Genomic DNA, 20780 nt, shown 5'->3' with positions numbered 1-20780 from the left:
CCGGCGGCAGCCTCGGGGGGCGACGAGGAGGGGGAGATGGTGGGGAGAGGTGGCGGCGGCGGGGGGCTAGGGTTTGCGCCCCATGTCGCCCGGAGGAGACGACGAGGGGAGCGGAACGGGTCAGGATTAAGCTACTGCCTATGTTGGATCGGTCCGCGACTGATTTTGGCGGGCTGAATATGCTGAAGTTGGTTTTGCTCAGGTCCGATTCGCAATGACTTAACCGAACCTCTTCTTCCCCCTTGCCGAGACCAGATGAGATAAGCTGCCCCGCTTCCTCTGCGCTCCTCCATTCCATTCCCTTATCACCACCATGCTCTCCCTTCCCCACCCGCACCCGGCCTCCACCGGCCCGCGCCACCGCAAGCCCCTCGCCACCACCCACCACCACCGCCGCCGATGCACCTTCACCATTGCCGCACTCATCCTCCCCGGCGGCGGTGGGACCCCCCGGGGCAGCCCCCCAAACGGCGGCAAGCTCATACTCCCCGGTAGCAGCGGCGGAGGCGGAGGCGGAGGCCGCGGCGGTGGACTGCTCCCGCGCACCCCGCCCCCGACGGCACCGGCCCAGCTTTACCAGCCCTTCCACCCGCCCATCTCCCCTCTCCCCGCCAACTTCCGCAACCTCGACCTCACCGAGCGCCTGGCCGTGCTCCGCGACCGCATGGGCCGCTGGTACGAGTACGCGCCCCTCGTCTCCTCCCTCTTCCGAGAGGGCTTCACCCCGGCCTCCATCGAGGAGGCCACCGGCATGTCAGGCGTCGAACAGAACCGCCTCATTGTCGCCTCCCAGGTCCGCGACTCCCTCATCTCCGACGACTTCCCCCAAGATCTCCTCCACCACTTCGACTCCTACGGCGGGCCTGACCTCCTCTACGAGCTCCGCTTCCTCAACGCCCGCCAGCGCCTCAAAGCCACCAAGCACGCCATCGCCAGGAACCTCGAGGCCAAGGGCGTGCGCGAGCTCGCGCGCGCCATGAAGGACTTCCCGCAGCGCCGCGGCGACGAAGGCTGGGACGCCTTCGACAGGCACTCGGCCGGCGACTGCCTCGCGTACGCGCGCTTCCGGCTCTCGCGGGAGGCCATCGCCAAGGAGAACCGCATTCCCGTGCTCGAGCGCTCACTCGACGTGGTCGAGACCGAGTCGGCCAGGGCAAGGGTGGAGCTCGAGTTGGAGAGGGCCATCAAGAAGGCCGCCGGAGTGGAAGAGGAGGAGCCCGAGGAGGACGTCAACGCGCGGCCCGCGGTGCCGGTGGTGCGGCTCATGTACGGCGAGATCTCCGAGGCGTCCATCGTGCTGCTGCTCCCGGTAGTAAAAGAGACGGACGGCGTGCAGGCCGTAGATCTCGCCCCGAGGAGGAGCAAGACGGACGCTGACCTCGGCATCGTGGAGGTGGACAAGGGGTGGGCGCGGTGGGCGGTGCTGCCAGGCTGGGCCCCCGTCATGGCGGTAGCCGACGAGGCGGTGGTGATCGAGCTGGCGGACGGCCGGGTTCTGCCATGGCGATCGGCAGATAAAGAAAGGGTGCTGGTCGTGGCCAACAGGAAACGGAAGGAGGTTGTGGATGAGGGGATATACGTGCTGGAGAAGGGAGGAAAGCTGGTCGTGGAGAGAGGCAACAAGTTGTTGGAGCAAGGCATCAGCCAGGCCGCGGCAGAGGTGGTCACCGTCGTCCGGCCACCCAAGGACGAGCAAGACGTCATCTCCGGCGACGAGTGGGACTGAGGGTTCTAGAGAGGGTTTTTGCACATGCTTTCTTTTCGATTGCTAAATGTTGCCAAGTCTCTTCATAGTAGCACAGACATGCATTAGAGGATGCAGTTTCCATTCTTTGTTTTGCCGCATATCATAGGAAGATGGCAGGTCCAATGCTTTTAGATGATGCTATCGTCAATGCTTATAATAATTTGCCGAAATAAGCTGTTCAGATACACATATATTGTATACTTTCAGGTTACGAATTTGTCAATTTATACTGACGAATAATTTGCTGAATCATCTGTTTCCTGACGAGTAACTGAATGGCGGAAGAACTATGATAATGCCATTATGCACCAGGAATGTTGTAGGAACCAAATACTGTAATTCTCACCACCAATTTGTCAATTTATACTATAGTACTCCTAGAATGGAAGACGTGCGTAAAACACTATGAAGATCACTTCCTAACCAACCCATCTCAAGAAGCAAACAGGGGTACACGCTGTTACAACATAATGAAATTCAACACCAACTGAACTAGTTTATCAGCCATTAGAACGTGATCAGAGTCCCTCTGCATGGGTCAGAATGTCATGCATATTTAACTGCTTCCAAAGGTCAACGTGTACCCATACCAGCTTCAGAAGATCCCTGTGGAAGCCCAAGGACTGGGGAATGAAACTTCACTCGGAGTCGGAACAAAAAGGGAACCCCTGACACCATCAGGCAAAAATATGTGGCTGTAGACATTCAGAACCTTAGTTTGTCTTCCACTTGGAAGCCTTCTTCCTGATCGTCTGCCTTGTGGGAATGGAATTCTAGTCGCAGCGAACTTTTTGTTATTCAACACAATATTGACAAGCATGCTTGAGAATTAACTTGGGGGGAACAATTAAATTAGGAGGCTCTTGCATTTACCTGTCTGAAGTTGATGAAGAGCTGCACAAATTCAGCACTTTCATATATATAGAAATCATTAACGATACGGGTAACAACAGCGAGGTAAACAGACTGCAGATGCGAGTAAAAGAAGCATCCCTGAAAATGTATTTTATTGCCATAATATGATTTTCTAGACTATAAATTGTAGCATAGTTGTAGTCTCACAGAGACAAAGATGAACCCTAATATGTAATAGTATAATAATATAGTAGAACTATCCAGTTAAGCAGACTCACCTGGCATAACCTCAATCCAGTTATATAAGACAAGTCAAAGCAATAAGCCCTTATTGTACTAACTTTCAGTCTTCCATCCAAACTTAATTCCGGAGCTCAAATGAGTTGTTCATGTGTTCTAGCAACCGCCAGAAAGAAGTATGTAATATTTATATTTACAATTTTCCATTCAATTAGTTCTTTATCGTATCTCTGTGAACTTAATGTGGTATTGGTTAAGCCTTCCGACTTCTGAAGATCTTAGTTGGTCGTTGGCATTTCACCTACTCTCAGGTCTGGCAAGTGGGATCATACAAAGAAGCGATGCCCTCCATTCTCCCACGATCCCCGCCCTTCAGTCAGACTAGGATTACTCGATGTGTTGCAGAATCAATAGGATCGCGATACATATTCGACACTGTGTGATCTCCAGTTCTGCCAAAAACAAACTTGGTTGCTGCAACCAGTCTCTGCCTTGTCCTACCCGGTATACCTGAACGCGAGTAGACTATCTAAACTGTATGGAACATCCCCGACTTGGCGATGAGGGAATAAAGTTTGGTGGAGTGCCGGCCCTGATGAATACACTCAACTGGGCTCTAAACAGGTATGATATGGGGCTCCCAGCGAATAGGGTGGACTACTGGAGCTTAACAATTAGGGCCCATGGGCCACTAATAGCCAATCGGCTGACACCTTGGCCACCCATGCACAAATCTTCACTTTGCATGAACTATGATGCTTATTATGTTTGTTCACCTTAAAATTAATAAATGATTTGTATCAAACATATTGATATGTAATCCTATACTGTTCTATCAGATAATTAATGTTGAGGTATTTTTTATGATACAAAACTAATCATACTTGAAACTAAAAATCTCACAGACAACAACTACTCCACTAGTAGTACAATATAATGCATGGCTAGAACCCAAAGAATGCATAGTTTGTGTCAGCATACGATACAGATACACATAAAAACAACCATAGAAAGAACCCGGCAGAGAAACTAAAGACACCACTAGAGCAGTAGAGGATTATGTTGCTTTAGTTGGGAAAGTAGAACTATAGCTAATTTCTTTCTTTTTAGCAAAACGGCTATCACACATTCAAGAAGGTTTCCTCCACTTAGTTCTTGGTATATATCACATGCATCCCTGTGCTTGAGAACAGGATATAACAAAATAAAACAAACCTCAGCAGCACTGATTGTGAAACACCACAAAAGGATAACCATTGATTGATGGAACTAAGTTTAGTAAACAGAATCACAAGATGTGAAAGTTCATAGAACTTGTAAAATGAGTTGGACTTTGATACAAGTAGCAAGTGGGTAATGCTGAAACGACCTCTGTTTTGAACCAATGGGAGTATTTCAGTTCTCCAATACATACATCTACATAAACATGTAAGTGATGGGATAAGGACCAAAAAATGTAAGGAGTCGGAAAATTCTAAAATAAATAACCCAAACAAATTACAAACAACATTTTTTTTTTAAAATCAAACCAAGGTGAACAAGTGAGTAGTTGCAGTGAGTGGGAGCTTAGGCTTGCATTTTCTCGGTTATAGCCTATGCCAGTGTTCGAGAAACTAGACTGACAGCTGAGTAAGTTGACGATCGGACCACAGCTAGTTAGCAGGCTGAACTAATCTCATAACTGGGGCTACGTAGTCATAGCCGGCCTAATAGCGGCAACCAAATGGCTTCCTTGGAGGCCGACTCACCACTTTGTGGAGGTACAAAAGGGCAGCATCAGGTGGCGAAGTGGCTAGAATCAATGTCGGAGGAGTTGGTATGCAAGGAAAATTATACTCCATCAAATTACGAATGTATAACTTCTTAGAATTCTCTAGTTTTATTTACATGTAAGACATTTTACAATTTATATGCATTTCTGATCCTATAGCATCATGAACAAGGATAGCTGCAATCAGCTGGAGTAAACAAGAGATTTCTAGAAACAGCGTGCGTATCCAGTTCCAAATACGTTCACACGCCTAAATATTCAGTAGAAATCCTACTACTTGGTTTCGTTCTTCTATCTAACTTGCACAGTTCAGAGGCATCAGACGGTAATTCACAAGTCACGACACTAAATCACTTCCGTAGAAAAGAAACTAAATCATCAAATAATGGTGCCGCGAGCAGAAGTCGAATTTTTATCAGCAACCACAGTTAATCAATTTTGGGTACCCAAAATAGGTTACTACCCAATTGCACACAAGACCACGTACCCAGATCCAAACGCAACTAGCGACAGTGCGGAGCAAGGTCTGAGGAGGGAGGAGGTAGTGAGGTCAGGGACAGAGGGAGCGTAGTACGACGTACTCTTGGCAGGCGGAGAGGAGGAAGGCGGCAGGAGGACCCTCCCGGCGGAGGGCACGAACCCCATCTCGGCCGCTACACCGTATCGAAGGCGGAAAAAGGGAGAAGGAGCAGAGGGGGTGGTCCGGAACGCGCGATTTGATTTTTGCCGCTACTAGCAAAAAAATGCCCGTACCTTGCACCGAGTTTATAATTAATTAAATATTTTTATGTTGAATTGGATCCTAATTTTAGTTGTATCATTATGTTTGTTTGATTATTACTAGTAAAAGTGCCCGTGCGTTGCACTGGGTGTGAAAAAATATCAACTTCTCTACAAAAATAATCGGCACTATCTAAAATTTTCTACAAAGTACATCAGAATTTGATTGTATTGTTACCATTTATTCTGTCCTTGGAATTGAATTAGATCTGGAATAAGATGGTGCATAATATTTTTACATGTGAACTTTTGACAAAAAAAATCGCAAAAAAAAAAGAAAAGTTTTGACAAATTGATTTTCCGGAATTTTTTTATCTACTCAGTGTACTGCCATACTGTGTTTAGTTCATTAACCACCTTGTTTTGCTAGGCTTGATTTCCACCACACGTTTCTACGATGTTTCTTTTTTTGCTTTCTTTCATCTACATAGTCAAATTCTTCACACATGATTTGGCCTAAATCGTAAACATGTGAGTCTCGGCAGGAGTTGCCCTTGGAAAGTTGGAAAGTTGGAATTGAGCTGGCAGGCATCTTCGACGGCTGAAGGTAATATTGTTAGACTGGGCAATACTACGCTGATGATACCTGTTCGTACTAAACTGATGATACATTAATTGATACGAACAGTTGAAATAGTGCTAGTTTTGGTCGGCTAGGAGCCTACGACAGTTCGTTCAGAACCCCAGACACAGTTTTGATATGCGGACGAATCATCCGTGGCTACGAGGGCTCAGCCTTTGCTATAGATTAAACCGCTGAATTCACCGAGACAACACAGAATCTGGCGACAACCCAAATTTCACATCGTTATCTCAATAAGCGTGCTCTGACTGCGGCCAATGCGCTAGGAAGGACAGGGAGTGCACCGGGATCCTCGACATGGAGGGCCGAGCGGCGAACCGTGCCGATCGATGCTGGCGACCACGCTGGCGAGACCATCGCCGGTTAAGACGTCGCTGTAGCTAGTACTACATCCTCCTCAACGGGGCAGGGACTGGGGTGCGAGATCTAGCAGACGGCGGATCTGACATACGTCGCCCAGGCCCAGCCGACCCATCTCTCGACGGGAGGTGATACATCGAACTGGTGCTGCCGAATCGAGTAGCTATCATCGTGGTGCGGCAGTGTGGGCTTCTGCAAGGACGGCGGGAACCGCTAGGGGTAAACGTGGAAGGCGGCGCATCCCGCTCCGTCGGGATGCTTTGGTTTTTGACGGATTTTCGTCGTAATCTCGTCCGGTCTTCCGTACAGACAAGATAAGAGTCCCCGATATATTCCTTTCAGTCAGTCCTCCGCGGCTCCGCTGCTCGTGTCGATTTCCCCTACTTCAGAAATAGAAGATGTATGATTCGCTCACAGTAGACTACTTTTGATACTGCGACCATGTCCGTGACGGGGGATAGCTTGCCGCCGCCGCCGCCTTGATCTCCCACCTCCGGCCAGCTCCGCCTCCGCCGCGACAAGATCCGGAATCCTCTCGGCGCCCTCTCTCCCTCCATCCCGAGGTCCACCGCAGCTGTCGCAGGCTCGCAGCGGAGCCCCTGCTCCGTTGTGTAGTCTCGTCGGCTACTTTGCGTGCCGGCCCTCGTCCTGGCTGCTGCCTCCTCAGCACCTCCACGCGCTCAGCCGGGTGCAGAAGGCCAGAAGCTCTTTCATCTCCGCCCTCTACAGCTTCGATGTGCGCTCCTAGCAGCAGGGGCACTTCCGCTCGTCCCCAGGCACCATCCGCGGAGGTTGTTCTACCGCAGACCTGCGGGACTCCCCCAGCTCCTCTCCCTCCGACGGCCCCTCCACGATCGTCGAGGCTGCCCCCGGCAGGGAGGTTCCGGAAGGAAAACGCCGGCGCGATGGTCACGCCCCTGGCCGGCCCCATGCCTGCGGCAGCGACCGCCTCTGGCCCGATGCTTGGCGCCCCTGGAGCGCTCGCGGGTGCTGTCGCCGGCCTGCCGCTGCAGTCGGTACTGATGCCTGCAGGGTCTTCCATGGCTCCGACGGGCTGCTGCCCGCCGTCTGCTGTTAGTTGTGCTCCATCTTCTCGCCGGCTGCGTGATGCCGACCCGTTGTGGGTTGGCTCTTTGGGCTCAGACGATGATGATGACGAGGAGCTGGCGCCGCAGACTCCGTTGGTTGTTGCCCCTGGCCCTGATTCTGGTGTCGTTCGGGTTTCCAACATTGTTGGCTCGCCCCCAGCTGGTGGCGGGACAGTGGATGAGCACATGGAGCCGGTGGCTGCTATGTCCTGCAGTGTTGCTGCTAACGACGAGGTCGAGGGTAATGCGATGAAGACCTGCGCTGCACCTGTTGTTGTTGAAGATGATGAAGGTTGGGTGAAAGTGGGTCGGGGCGGCCGCCCTGGCCGTGAGCCAACATCTTTGCTTCGAGGGGAAGGTCTTGACTGTAGTCTCGCCTTGTCTTCGCTTCGTGAAGGTCTCGACCGTAGCCTCGCCTTCAAGCGCTGGGCTCGAGGGAGGTGTTTTCGGTGCCTTGAGCGTGGACACCAGGTCAGCTCATGTCGTGGGTCATTCAGATGCATCCGATGTCGTCGTCCTGGTCACCGGGAGCGTTTCTGCCGTGCGCGCTCAACTGCTGCTCGTTCTCGCTCTCCGGAGGCTCGGGCTCGTTCTCCGGTCGCTCGTGCTCCTTGCCAGCGGAGTCTCTCTCCGTCCGCTCACCCTCGTCGCCCCTCGTCGCCTCTGAGTTGGGCTGGGGTTTTGGGCCACTCGTCGTTGCATCCTGTGGTGCAGCCGTGTTGCAAGGATTCGCCTCTTCTGTGGAGTCCCGGTTGCTCTGCTACGCATGGAGGTCCTTCGAAGTTTGAGTTGCTTCGCTCCGAGGTTCGGGACGCTCTTGCCAAGCTTCGGGTTGCGTACGTTGTGCCTCTACCACCCGAGATACAGACTGGTTACGGTGATGAGGGGTTCGAGTGCTGCTTTGGAGAATTTTCTCCCCGTGCTCTACATACGTCGTCGTCTGTCCTTACGACGGTTGTCGCCACCGAGGTTGTGGCTCCAGTTGTGGAGATCTTGCCTGAGTTGCAGGATCATTGCGGGAAATCATATGTGGTGCTTCCAGTTGAGCTAGGCCATTTGGAGCCTTTGACGATGGACATCGCGCCATCCCCATCTCCGTCTGAGTCCTGCGAGTTGCCCTCCTCTGTGGATAGTGGAGGTTCGTCCATACGGTTGCCCCTCTTCGACCGTGATGCTATGTTGGCAAGTATTGATCAGGCGGTCTTCGTGAAAAAGCTTAGTGGCTTGCTCGCTTGCTTGGAGGCAGCTAGCCCTGGATCTGGCGAGGCGATTGCTTGCCTCATAGCTGAGGAGGCTTCTACCGGCAAAATCAAAAAGGTGAAAAAGGCTCTTAGGAGCATAGGCAAGAAGGGTGGCGCCATTGGTAAGGCTCCCGCGACTGCTTAACGCAGCTGCGTGGTCCTAGGGTAGTCGTGAGTCTGCGGTTGCTTAGCTAGAGTGGGGTTGTCGCTTCGTGAGTTGCTGGTCTTAGGTGTTGCCCTTTGTGGTTGTGTTGCCTCATGTTGTTGGTGTTTGTTGTATGGTTTTCGCCCGGTTTCTTCCATTAATAAACCGGGCACTTCCTTCTTAATAAATGGTTGGGGCAAAGCTTTTGCCCCACAGTTCAAAAAAAAAAAAAGAAATAGAAGATGTATAGGTTGGGCGATCAGAGTCTGTAGCTGACCCTAGCTGCCGACGGAAACCGAACTATGCACGACTCAAGGCTCGTGCGATGACAAGATTCTGCGTGATGGACGAACAAGAAACCAGACGGAGAAGAGAAGAACGGACCAAACCGCGGAAACCTTATTTTCTTTATTATTATAGGTAGTATAGATATAGATAGGTATAGATAGCACAAAATCCGTGCGTTGCTACGGTGTGACATTAAATAAAAGGTTATACTTTCACATGTTTATATTCGTGTGTCGATACCTCTCGACTCGCGCGCAAGGCCATCCTCCTCTCTCTCACGCGATATTCTTCCTCCCGTCGCCACCCTACCGCTCCATGGCGGCAGCTTGAGCTTCGAGATATAGCCCAGTTCCTCTCGATATGCCGCACGTCGCGTGATTCCTCTCGTTCTTCTCTTCCTCGGCTCAACCGTCCCGACCGTCGCTCGCCATGCCAGCACCATCTCCTCTACTGTCGGCCTTCTCATGCTTTGTTGCTAATATTTTATTTCCATTTTAAAGAAATCTATCTTTTTTTGTTTTTAACACATAATTTTTTTTTTGTCAAACCAAATGGCCTTCAACAGGACACATCTAAGAGTTAAAACCCTATACGCCGCGCATCGTCGAATTTAGTTTTCGGCATATATTGTTCTTCATATTGCATATATTTCTCCGTCCCCTCCCAACAAGAATGTCTCAGCCAGCACCATCTCCTCTACCGTCGGCCTTCTCATGCTTTGTTGCTAATATTTTCCCTTGCTTTTTATTTCCATTTAAAAAAAATATCATTTTTTTAACACATAATCTTTTTTTGTCAAACCGGGACACATCTGAGAGTTAAAAACCTATACGCCGTGCATCATCGAATTTAGTTTTCGGCATATATTGTCCTTCATATTGCATATATTTCTCCGTCCCCTCCCACGAAGAATGTCTCAGTTATCAAAATTTAGATGTATATAGTTAGTAGAGATCACACGGATCTGAATTGCAAATGAAATCATTTTTCTTCTCTCTGCCGCTGACTTGACTGTAAAGCAGGTGAGCTGAAGATCCCCTTTTAGGCTTTGTTTGGTACTAGAGTTTTAGTGGGGATTAGCGGGGATAATCCGCTCGAAATTTTAAATCCCCACTTATCCCCAATGCATGTTTGGTGCTAGAGTATGAGAGAGTTTAATCCCCACTTATCCCCACTTATCCCCACTTTTCCCCCAAATTTTAGTGTAATTTTTTCAATCCCCAATACTCCACCCCTACCTAGTGGATTGGGGATGGGGTTTTGTGGGGATTGGGTGACAGCAGTAATTCACCCAAATATCTAGAGTATTATCCCCAGTAATCCCCATTGATACACTAGTACCAAACAAGGCCTTAGTTGGGCAGTCCGTGTGAATGCATACGCGAGTTCAGGCCACCCGGTGTCCGTAGTTTCTCATATCAACCACTCGATTCTCGGGCGATAAAAAATCAGGAATCGATCGGCATCAGTTAAATAAATGGCATACGCATGACCAGCTGTATCATTCTTACTCCGGCCTCCACCCCAGGGTCGAGACTTAGAACATCCCCACTCGCCTCCCCGACGAGGCTCCCGATCGACGTTTTTTCCATCCGGACGGCGTAATTCGGCCCAGTCGCGTCCCCGGTTCCTCGTTTTCGTCCGGATTTGGCCTTAAATCCATCCGGAGAGCCCACGCCAACCCCGGTCCCCCGAGGCACGCTCGGGGACTCCGGACGAGTGAAAAGCGGGGAAGGGTCCGCTCTGTCGGCGACTGGACACACGAACCCCACTCAAAATCTCTTCCACCCCTCGTATCTCTATCGCCGCCGTCACCACCCCGTCGGCTTGTTGCCCAGATTCCGCCGCCCCTCCTCCCCCACCTGCCTATATTCCGCCGTCTTTCGACGACGGCCTATCTGGCTGCTCCTCCGCCGGACTGTTTTCCGACGACGGCCTACTCCTCGTCGTTTGCGGCTCGGGTTCCCTCGACCACACCCGTCAGGTGTTCGTCCATTTGCCTCGCCGGCCATGGACTCGGACGAAGAGGACGAAGACGAAGAGGACTCGGACGCTTCATTTGTTTCAGCACTTGTTAAACATTGTACTGATTATCGTCGAATTTGTTGCAGCAATTTTCGGACTCTTGCTCGCCGAAGTTGTTAAATTTTATGTCGAATTAGTTTGAAATATGTCAAATGGTCGAGGTTGGGGGTTTCCTGACGGGGGGACGGCTGGAACTTCGGTGCTCCCCAGGCCAAATTTTCGTCCAATCCGGGCGAAAATTTCGCCGGATTTGGGCGTGGGGAGCGCCAACGAGTGGGGATGCTCTTAGGGCATCTCCAACGGGGCGACCTAAACGGACGCGCTGGGACGTCCGTTTTGGGCCGTTTGGGTAGCGGAGCGGACGCGCGGACGGAGCCTCGCGTCCGCGCGTCCGTTTGGGTCGCGCGGTGCGCCCAACGCAGCGGCCACCCATTTGGCCATTTCGCATTTTTCTTTGGGAAATAGGCCATCTGGCCACACATACTTATAAATAATATCTAACAAATATAGAATAATATCTAACAATTATAGAATAATATCAAATAGCATACAAATAAAATGTTGCATGATGAAGAAATCAAATGTGCCATAGTTCGAACAAATATAAAAATTACAAATTGAGATTGTCAACTCAATTTGGGCGCTCTAGGATCTCATTCTGCCTCTTCTCGAACCAAGCTCTCTTCGCCTCGCTCCTGGTGGTCAGATCGGCATTCATGATCAGGTTGTCCTCGGCTCGCCGTTTGAGCTCAACTTCCTTCGCCTTCAACTCCACCTCTTTGGCCCTTGCCATTGCTACGAGCTCAATTTCTCTCTCTTTGAGCTCAATTTGTCTAGCTTTGGTCTTGGCCTTGTGTAACATCCCAAATTTCAATAAAAAGAAAGTTAGAGAATTCTAGAGAGCAAAATTTCAAAACAACAAAAACTTTTTAAATTGCATATAGTGCCATGCATAGGACTTGTGCATTTGATTGATATGCCATGATGATTGTTATTTTGTGTATATGCTAAACCCTAAAATCCTAATGTGATCATATGAAGATCACCAATCAAATAAATCAAAAAGAGAAAGAAATCAAATAAAGGAAAAACCCTAAAACCCTCACATATGCCCTATGGCATTTTTATAAAATTTTGACCCTAGACCAATTTGGTCTTCACCATTAGTTGAATAATGTTAATAAACACTTATTACAACTTTTGGAACCAAAGAATCACAAATCAAATGATTTTCAAATACAAAATGGGCTCACATATGATAATGGTCAAATCTGCCAATTATAGTCTGATCACTACTTTGAGCCCTTGAAATTCAAATTTCTCAAACTAAACCTTGCTAACTCTTTGCACCTCATCCAAGACAACATCAAGGTGAACACTTTTTGTAAAGATCACCATGCCAAATTCTTTCTAGATCAATAGCTATGCTCATCCAAAGTTGCAACATTTTAACATGTGGAACAATCTCACACTTAGCCAAATTTGCAAAACTTTGAATTTAACAATTCCACCACCACACTCCATCACCTCTGGTCATTTCTAACTCAATGAAATACTCACAATTCAAAACTTGCAACCATTTGAATTGAATCAAATTTAAACAAAATTCACAAATAGCATCTATGTAACTATTTGACACTATTTGCAATAGTGATCTACCTCATCTAATCTACCTCAAACCTAGCCTAAATGGTCCCCTGGTCCCCTTTAACCATCATTGCGGCATAGTAACCCTAGGGAGGCAAGCCCTAGCTTGCATGGCATGGCCATGCCGGCCATGTCGAGCCTCCCCTCTCTCCCTTGCTCTCCAACCCTGGCCCTGGTGTCCAGTAGCTCCACCTCACGTCCCTACCTCAGCCTAGGCACGCCATCGTTGAGGAGAACGCCGACCATCGCCAGAACGCGTGCGCCCAGGACGGCGACGCCATGCCGATGACGTCGCACGTGTGCACGCCCGCAGACGCCACTGGCCACGCGCAGCGCCACCATCTCGAGCACGCCCTGGACCCCCTGTGAGCGAGTTGAGCACCTGCGTGACACCGCGACACCGCCAGACACGCGCGCAGCACCGACCCATGACCGTCGGCGCCAGAGACGACGACACGGTCCCGTGAACGCCGCGGCAGACGCGGAAGCGATGCGACCAAACCAGCCACCGCCTACCCTAACTGTCGCCACCCAGAGGACCGTGGTGACGCCACGAACACCCCTGCGCCCTCACCTAGCTCGATAGACCGCCGGAGAAGCCGCGCCATGGTCGAGTTCGCCGCAGCAACCACATCCACCTCCTCGCCTATAAAAGGAGACCTCCCCTCGTCGATCTAAGCACACCGTCGCCTTCCCCTCTTCTCACTCGACCACCAGAGCCACTCCACCGTCGACATTACCCACTGATGCCGCCCAATCGAAGCCTCACTGCCCGTGACCGCCGCCGAAGCTCGTCGTCGATTGGAGCCGCCCCAGGACAAGCCGACGGTACCAGGAGCTTCGCCGTCGTCGACATCGTCCTCGAGCACACTGCCCACCCTAGCTGGAGCCACGGTGAGCTCTCCGACCCCCTAGTGCCGCCGCGCCAGTGAGCTCCTCTCGCCGGCGACGACGATGAACGAGTGCCGTCAGATTAGATTCTAATCCAACGCCTCTGTTTAAAACGTACCGATTCGGTCGTTATGAGCCACTGACACGTGGACCCCACGCTGTCAGCACGCCGCGCATCTGTGGACTGTGGTGGGCTGGACTGGGCCGTTTTATTTCGAATCAGCCCAGTTTCGTTTTCCCGCCGGCCCTATTAATTCAAATTCCTTTTAAACAAATCCAAATAATTTCAATACTGCCTCAACTTTGAAAATCCATAGATTCAAATTGGCTCAACCAAATTCAATGAATTTTATATTGTTGGAAAGCTAGTAAAAAGATCTACAAAATGCCACTGGTCCCATGTCAAGATTAGTTGTAGAATTAATCTGATAAAAAGAAGAAGGCAGGGACTTTTCCCTATTCAAATAATTATTAAAAATCACCCAAAATAGATATTAGGTTAATTCCAACTCTAATAGCTCACATTTGACTTACACTAATTGTTTATGCAAGAAAATGGTGTGGTCACTTTGCATGATCATGCCCTAGTTTAATTAATGGACAATATGGCTAGTTTATGTAGTTGATATTGTCCAAAACTATTAAGTAAATCATATGAAGTCCTATACCTCATTTAAATCTTGTCTCAAATGAATTCATGTGATGTTTGGACCCCTAGCCCAAACTCACTTATATGAATTACTTAGAGATTTAAATCATATGTAGCATTATTAAATGGTATGAGGTGGTCTCCCTCATTTAAATCATTTTCTCAAATGATGATCATGAAGGTTTGACTTAGGTCAATATAAGTTCATGAATGATTGTTTGAGAAATTAAATCTTAAGAAGATTTCAATGAGAGGAAATTATTTCTCAAGAACCCTATGGAAACTATCATTTACATATTAAATAAAAAGAAGTAAATTATCCTCAAGCCACACAACCAATGCACCCAAATTAGGTTAATTGTGTGCTTAGAATAGTTTGTGTGATTATATGTGATGTATGGAATAGCCATTGAATTAGTGAGTAATAATACTCGTATTTAAATTTAGACGCTAGCACCGGAGAGTACACGGAAGAAGAAGGTTGCTACCAGGAGGAGGAGGAGGAGAATTTTGAGAACTACCAAGGAAAGCTAATATTCTTGCAAAGTGCACAGCCCTTTGGGGCAAGGCACCATTAATCTTACCTTTTCTTACATAAGCCTATCCCAAGTTTATACATTACAAGTCTTTACTTGTGTTTCTCAAGAAGTTACTTTTATAGTTAACTTTGGTCAAGGAAAAGAGGTTTACTAGAGTAGTAAAGTTAGTCTTACTCAACCAAAGCAAGATAGCACCCCTCATGATTTAGAGCTAGTGCTAATGAATAAAACTTGACTACTCTAGATGGGAACAATGTGACTTGAAATGAATTTGAAACCTTGGAATGGTGAAGCATTCCATTGAATGATTTTTGAAGGTGAATATGACCAAAGAGAAGATGGTGATTTTTGATAAACATGATATTGGTTTGAATGCGATACCTTTCCAATATTGAGTACCCCCACAATACCTGATTATGGGTAGGGCTTAACTGGAAGTTTATGCATCTTAGTATGGGTTCCCTCTGAACACACGTCATAGGGGTTACGCTTGAGGCTGCCTCCGTTGTTGTGAAATGATGTGAAGTTGAGGTGAATTGTACGGCCAAGCCCTGTGCTGTTCCCAGGTTGACAGTTGGTCTTCACAGGGAGGCCAAGCTCATGGGGAGAGGTGCTCATACTAGGATTTGTAAGTGAAAGGTTATGGTTGATGATCCACGTACTGTGTTACGATGATTCGGGGTAATCCCGACGGATGAAATCAAATGTTGTGGCACAAGTGTGCAACCTCTGCAGAGTGTCAATCTATTCGAATAGCCACGTCCACGGTTACGGACGGTTGGAAAGGCCATACAGTTTCCGATGTCAAATATTTGAAATGTTGGTGAAATGACTTGTGAAGTGGTGAATTGAATTGAAATCACCACTTGAATGGTGGGAATGACACTAATGTTCCCACTTGAGTTAGTTAGCACTTGAATAAACTTTTACTCAAATACTTGTGAACTAAAATTGGCTTTATGCAAATAAACTAGAGCTTAGCCAACCTTACTAGAAATGTCTAGCACTTACATTAGTATTAGTTTGCGAGTACTTGAAGTACTCACGGCTTTGTCCCTGGCTATTCAAATGGCCAGAGTATGAAGATGAACAAGGAGATGACCAACAGGACGCCTACGACAACTAGGAGTCTTCCGACGTCAAGCGTTGGCCTGTGGACTTGAGAGTCCTTGTATCTTACGCTTCCGCTATGAACTTGTGTTTGTTCGTTGATCAATAGATCAACTATTCGTGTAATATGGATGATGTGATTCCAATTGTAAGACATTATGGTTTGTAATGAATGATGACTGTGATACTTAACTATTATGCCTCGCAACAACAATATTCATGGGATTGCGATGTATGACATAATAGGCATTCGGACTTAAAAATCCGGGTGTTGACAAGTTGGTATCAGAGCCATTGTTTGACCTTAGAAGACCTTAGTTAGAATGGGCGTTCTGAAAAACTTAACTTTGAAAATCAAATGAAAAGGATATTTGTGAAAATTTACTTACACTCTTGTCTTTGAGACTTTGCCAAAATTTGATGAATCATGTTCTATCTTATATGAATCTACTTAAAATTTTGCCACACTTTGCACTCTCTAACTTACTCATCCAATTCTCTTTCAGATGAAGCCGAATGAACCCTCAACACCAAGTTTTACCAGCTTGGGAACGGAGGGAGCTTGATCTTCGAGCACGACCTCAACGCCGTCTCTGACTTCCTTGGGCGCCCACACCCCGAGTTCCACGGGATTCAGTTGGACGACACGCCCGGAGGAGAGTTGCAGTGGGTGATCACTGCCGACTTGAGGGGCAAGATGGAGCCTCCCACCTCGGATAGGATCCTCTTCTCCTTCCGCGAGAGCAACTGGCTCGACGGACTGATGTCTACGCCCCCTCCTTTTCCTGTAGACAGTGTTGGGCCTCCAAGAGCAGAGGTTTGTAGAACAGCAGCAAGTTTTCCCTTAAGTGGATCACCCAAGGTTTATCGAACTCAGGGAGGAAGAGGTCAAAGATATCCCTCTCATGCAACCCTGCAACCACAAAGCAAGAAGTCTCTTGTGTCCCCAACACACCTAATAGGTGCACTAGTTCGGCGAAGAGATAGTGAAATACAGGTGGTATAAATAAGTAGTAGCAACGGCATCAGAAAAGTGCTTTGCCCAGGACAGTAAACAAGCAGTAGTAACGCAGCAGTAACGCAAAGAAAACAAGAAACAAGCAGCGATAGCAGTATTTAGGAACAAGGCCTAGGGATCATACTTTCACTAGTGGACACTCTCAACATTGATCACATAACAGAATAGATAAATGCATACTCTACACTCTTGTTGGATGATGAACACCATTGCGTAGGATTACACGAACCCTCAATGCCATAGTTAACAAGCTCCACAATTCAATGTTCATATTTAAATACCCTTAGAGTGCATGAAAGATCAACACAACTAAACCAAGTACCAACGTAGCATGCACACTGTCACCTTCACGCTACGAAAGGAGGCATAGATCACATCAATACTATCATAGCAATAGTTAACTTCATAATCTACAAGAGATCACAATCATAGCCTACGCCAAGTACTAACACGGATGCACACACTGTCACCATTACACCGTGCAGGAGGAATAAAACTACTTTAATAACATCACTAGAGTAGCACATAGATAAATTGTGATACAAAACACATTGCAATCATAAAGAGATACAAATAAGCACTTCACTATGCCATTCATAACAGTGAATAAGTATTCTGTGAAATATAGCCTAAGAGACCCACACGGTGCACACACTGTCACCTTTACACACGTGGGACAAGGAGTCTCCGGAGATCACATAAGTAAAATTCACTTGACTAGCATAATGACATCTAGATTACAAGCATCATCATATGAATCTCAATCATGTAAGGCAGCTCATGAGATTATTGTATTGAAGTACATAGGAGAGAGATGAACCACATAGCTACCGGTACAGCCCCGAGCCTCGATGGAGAACTACTCCCTCCTCATGGGAGACAGCAGCGTTGATGGAGATGGCGGTGGTGTTGGCAGCGGTGTCGATGGAGAAGCCTTCCGGGGGCACTTCCCCGTCCCGGCGGCGTGCCAGAACAGAGACTCCTGTCCCCAGATCTTGGCTTCGCGATGGCGGCGGCTCTGGATGGTTTCTCGTACCGTGGCTTTTCTGTATCGAGGTTTTAGGTCGAGGGGCTTCTTATAGGCGAAGAGGCGGCGGCAGAAGGTCAACGAGGCGACGACACCATAGGGGGGCGCGAGCCACCCCCAGGCCGCGCCGGCCTATGGTCTGGTGGGTCTGTGGCCCCCTCTGGCGACTCTCGGGTGTTCTGGATGCTTCCGGGGATTCTAAGATCTTCGGCGTTGATTTCGTCCAATTCCGAGAATATTTCCTTACTAGGATTTCTGAAACCATAAACAGCAGAAAACAGCAACTGGCCCTTCGACATCTCGTCAATAGGTTAGTTCCGGAAAACGCATAAATATGACATAAAGTGTGCATAAAACATGTAGATATTATCAATAATGTGGCATGGAACATAAGAAATTATCGATACGTCGGAGACGTATCAGCATCCCCAAGCTTAGTTTCTGCTCGTCCCGAGCAGGTAAACGATAACAAAGATAATTTCTGGAGTGACATGCCATCATAAACTTGATCATAATATTGTAAACACATGTAATGAATGCAGCAATCCAAAACAATGGTAATGACATGAGTAAACAACTGAATCATAAAGCAAAGACTTTTCATGAATAGTACTTTCAAGACAAGCATCAATAAGTCTTGCATAAGAGTTAACTCATAAAGCAATAAATTCATAGTAAAGGCATTGAAGCAACACAATGGAAGATTAAGTTTCAGCGGTTGCTTTCAACTTGTAACATGTATATCTCATGGATAGTTGTCAATGCAAAGCAATATAACAAATGCAATATGCAAGTATGTAGGAATCAATGCACAGTTCACACAAATGTTTGCTTCTTGAGGTGGAGAGAGATAGGTGAACTGACTCAACAATAAAAGTAAAAGAATGGTCCTTCAAAGAGGAAAGCATCGATTGCTATATTTGTGCTAGAGCTTTGATTTTGAAAACAAGAAACAATTTTGTCAACGGTAGTAATAAAGCATATGTATCATGTAAATTATATCTTACAAGTTGCAAGCCTCATGCATAGTATACTAATAGTGCCCGCACCTTGTACTAATTAGCTTGGACTACCGGGATTATCGCAATGCACATGTTTTAACCAAGTGTCACAAAGGGGTACCTCTATGCCGCCTGTACAAAGGTCTAAGGAGAAAGCTCGCATCGGATTTCTCGCTATTGATTATTCTCAACTTAGACATCCATACCGGGACAACATAGACAACAGATAATGGACTCCTCTTTTATGCATAAGCATGTAGCAACAATTAATTTTCTCATTTGAGATTGAGGATATATGTCCAAAACTGAAACTTCCACCATGGATCATGGCTTTAGTTAGCGGCCCAATGTTCTTCTCTAACAATATGCATGCTCTAACCATAAGGTGGTAGATCGCCCTTACTTCAGACAAGACGAACATGCATAGCAACTCACATGATATTCAACAAAGAGTAGTTGATGGCGTCCCATGTGAACATGGTTATCGCACAACAAGGAACTTAATAAGAGATAAAGTGCATAAGTACATATTCAATACCACAATAGTTTTTAAGCTATTTGTCCCATGAGCTATATATTGTAAAGGTGGAGAATGGAAATTTAAAGGTAGCACTCAAGTAATTTACTTTGGAATGGCGGAGAAATACCATGTAGTAGGTAGGTATGGTGAACACAAGTGGCATAGTGGTTGGCTCAAGTATTTGGATGCATGAGAAGTATTCCCTCTCGATACAAGGTTTAGGCTAGCAAGGCTATTTGAAACAAACACAAGGATGAACCGGTGCAGCAAAACTCACATAAAAGACATATTGAAAACATTATAAGACTCTACACCGTCTTCCTTGTTGTTCAAACTCAATACTAGAAATTATCTAGACTTTAGAGAGACCAAATATGCAAACCAAATTTTAGCATGCTCTATGTATTTCTTCATTAATGGGTGCAAAGTATATGATGCAAGAGCTTAATCATGAGCACAACAATTGCCAAGTATCACATTATCCAAGACATTTTAGCAATTACTACATGTATCATTTTCCAATTCCAACCATATAACAATTTAACGAAGCAGTTTCAACCTTCGCCATGAAAATTAAAAGCTAAGAACATATGTGTTCATACGAACCAGCGGAGCGTGTCTCTCTCCCACACAAGCATTTATTCAAACAAAAACAAAAATAGAAACAAACAAACAGACACTCCAAGTAAAGCACATAAGATGTGACTGAATAAAATTTTTTCAAGAGAAGGAACCTGATAATTTGTCGATGAAGAAGGGGATGCCTTGGGCATCCCCAAGCTTAGATGCTTGAGTCTTCTTGAAATATGCAGGGATGAACCACCGGGGCATCCCCAAGCTTAGAGCTTTCACTCTCCTTGATCATAGTATATCATCCTCCTCTCTTGACCCTTGAAAACTTCCTCCACACCAAACTCGAAACAAACTCATTAGAGGGTTAGTGCATAATCAAAAACTCACATGTTCAGAGGTGACACAATCATTCTTAACACTTCTGGACATTGCACAAAGCTACTGAAAGTCAATGGAATCGAAAAATCCATCGAACATATCAAAATAGGCAATGCGAAATAAAAGGCAGAATCTGTCAAAACAGAACAGTTCGTAAAGACGAATTTTATTGAGGCACCAGACTTGCTCAAATGAAAATGCTCAAATTAAATGAAAGTTGAGTACATATCTGAGGATCACTCACGTAAATTGGCATAATTTTCTGAGTTACCTACAGAGAATTTTGCCCAGATTCGTGACAGCA

General features: G+C 47.1%; 1 protein-coding gene and 1 long non-coding RNA gene across 2 annotated transcripts; one reads left to right on the top strand and one right to left on the bottom strand.

Annotated features, from left to right (window-relative positions):
• Positions 1 to 226: 226 nt before the first annotated feature.
• On the top strand, positions 227 to 1996 carry LOC127298882 (rubisco accumulation factor 1, chloroplastic). The gene has a single exon (XM_051328746.2). It carries the CDS (start codon positions 314 to 316, stop codon positions 1724 to 1726), a length of 1413 nt encoding a protein of 470 aa, XP_051184706.1. The 5' UTR covers positions 227 to 313; the 3' UTR covers positions 1727 to 1996.
• Positions 1997 to 2023: 27 nt separating this feature from the next.
• Positions 2024 to 5351, bottom strand: LOC127298890 (uncharacterized). The gene is made up of 2 exons (XR_007850175.2): positions 2621 to 5351; positions 2024 to 2520 (listed from the first exon to the last, which is right to left on the bottom strand). It is a non-coding gene; the product is annotated as an uncharacterized lncRNA (long non-coding RNA).
• Between the last annotated feature and the right edge of the window lie 15429 nt (positions 5352 to 20780).

Source organism: Lolium perenne, chromosome 1 (assembly GCF_019359855.2).
Source record: "Lolium perenne isolate Kyuss_39 chromosome 1, Kyuss_2.0, whole genome shotgun sequence".
Classification (NCBI taxonomy): Eukaryota; Viridiplantae; Streptophyta; class Magnoliopsida; order Poales; family Poaceae; genus Lolium; species Lolium perenne.
This window is presented reverse-complemented; position numbering and strand designations above follow the sequence as displayed.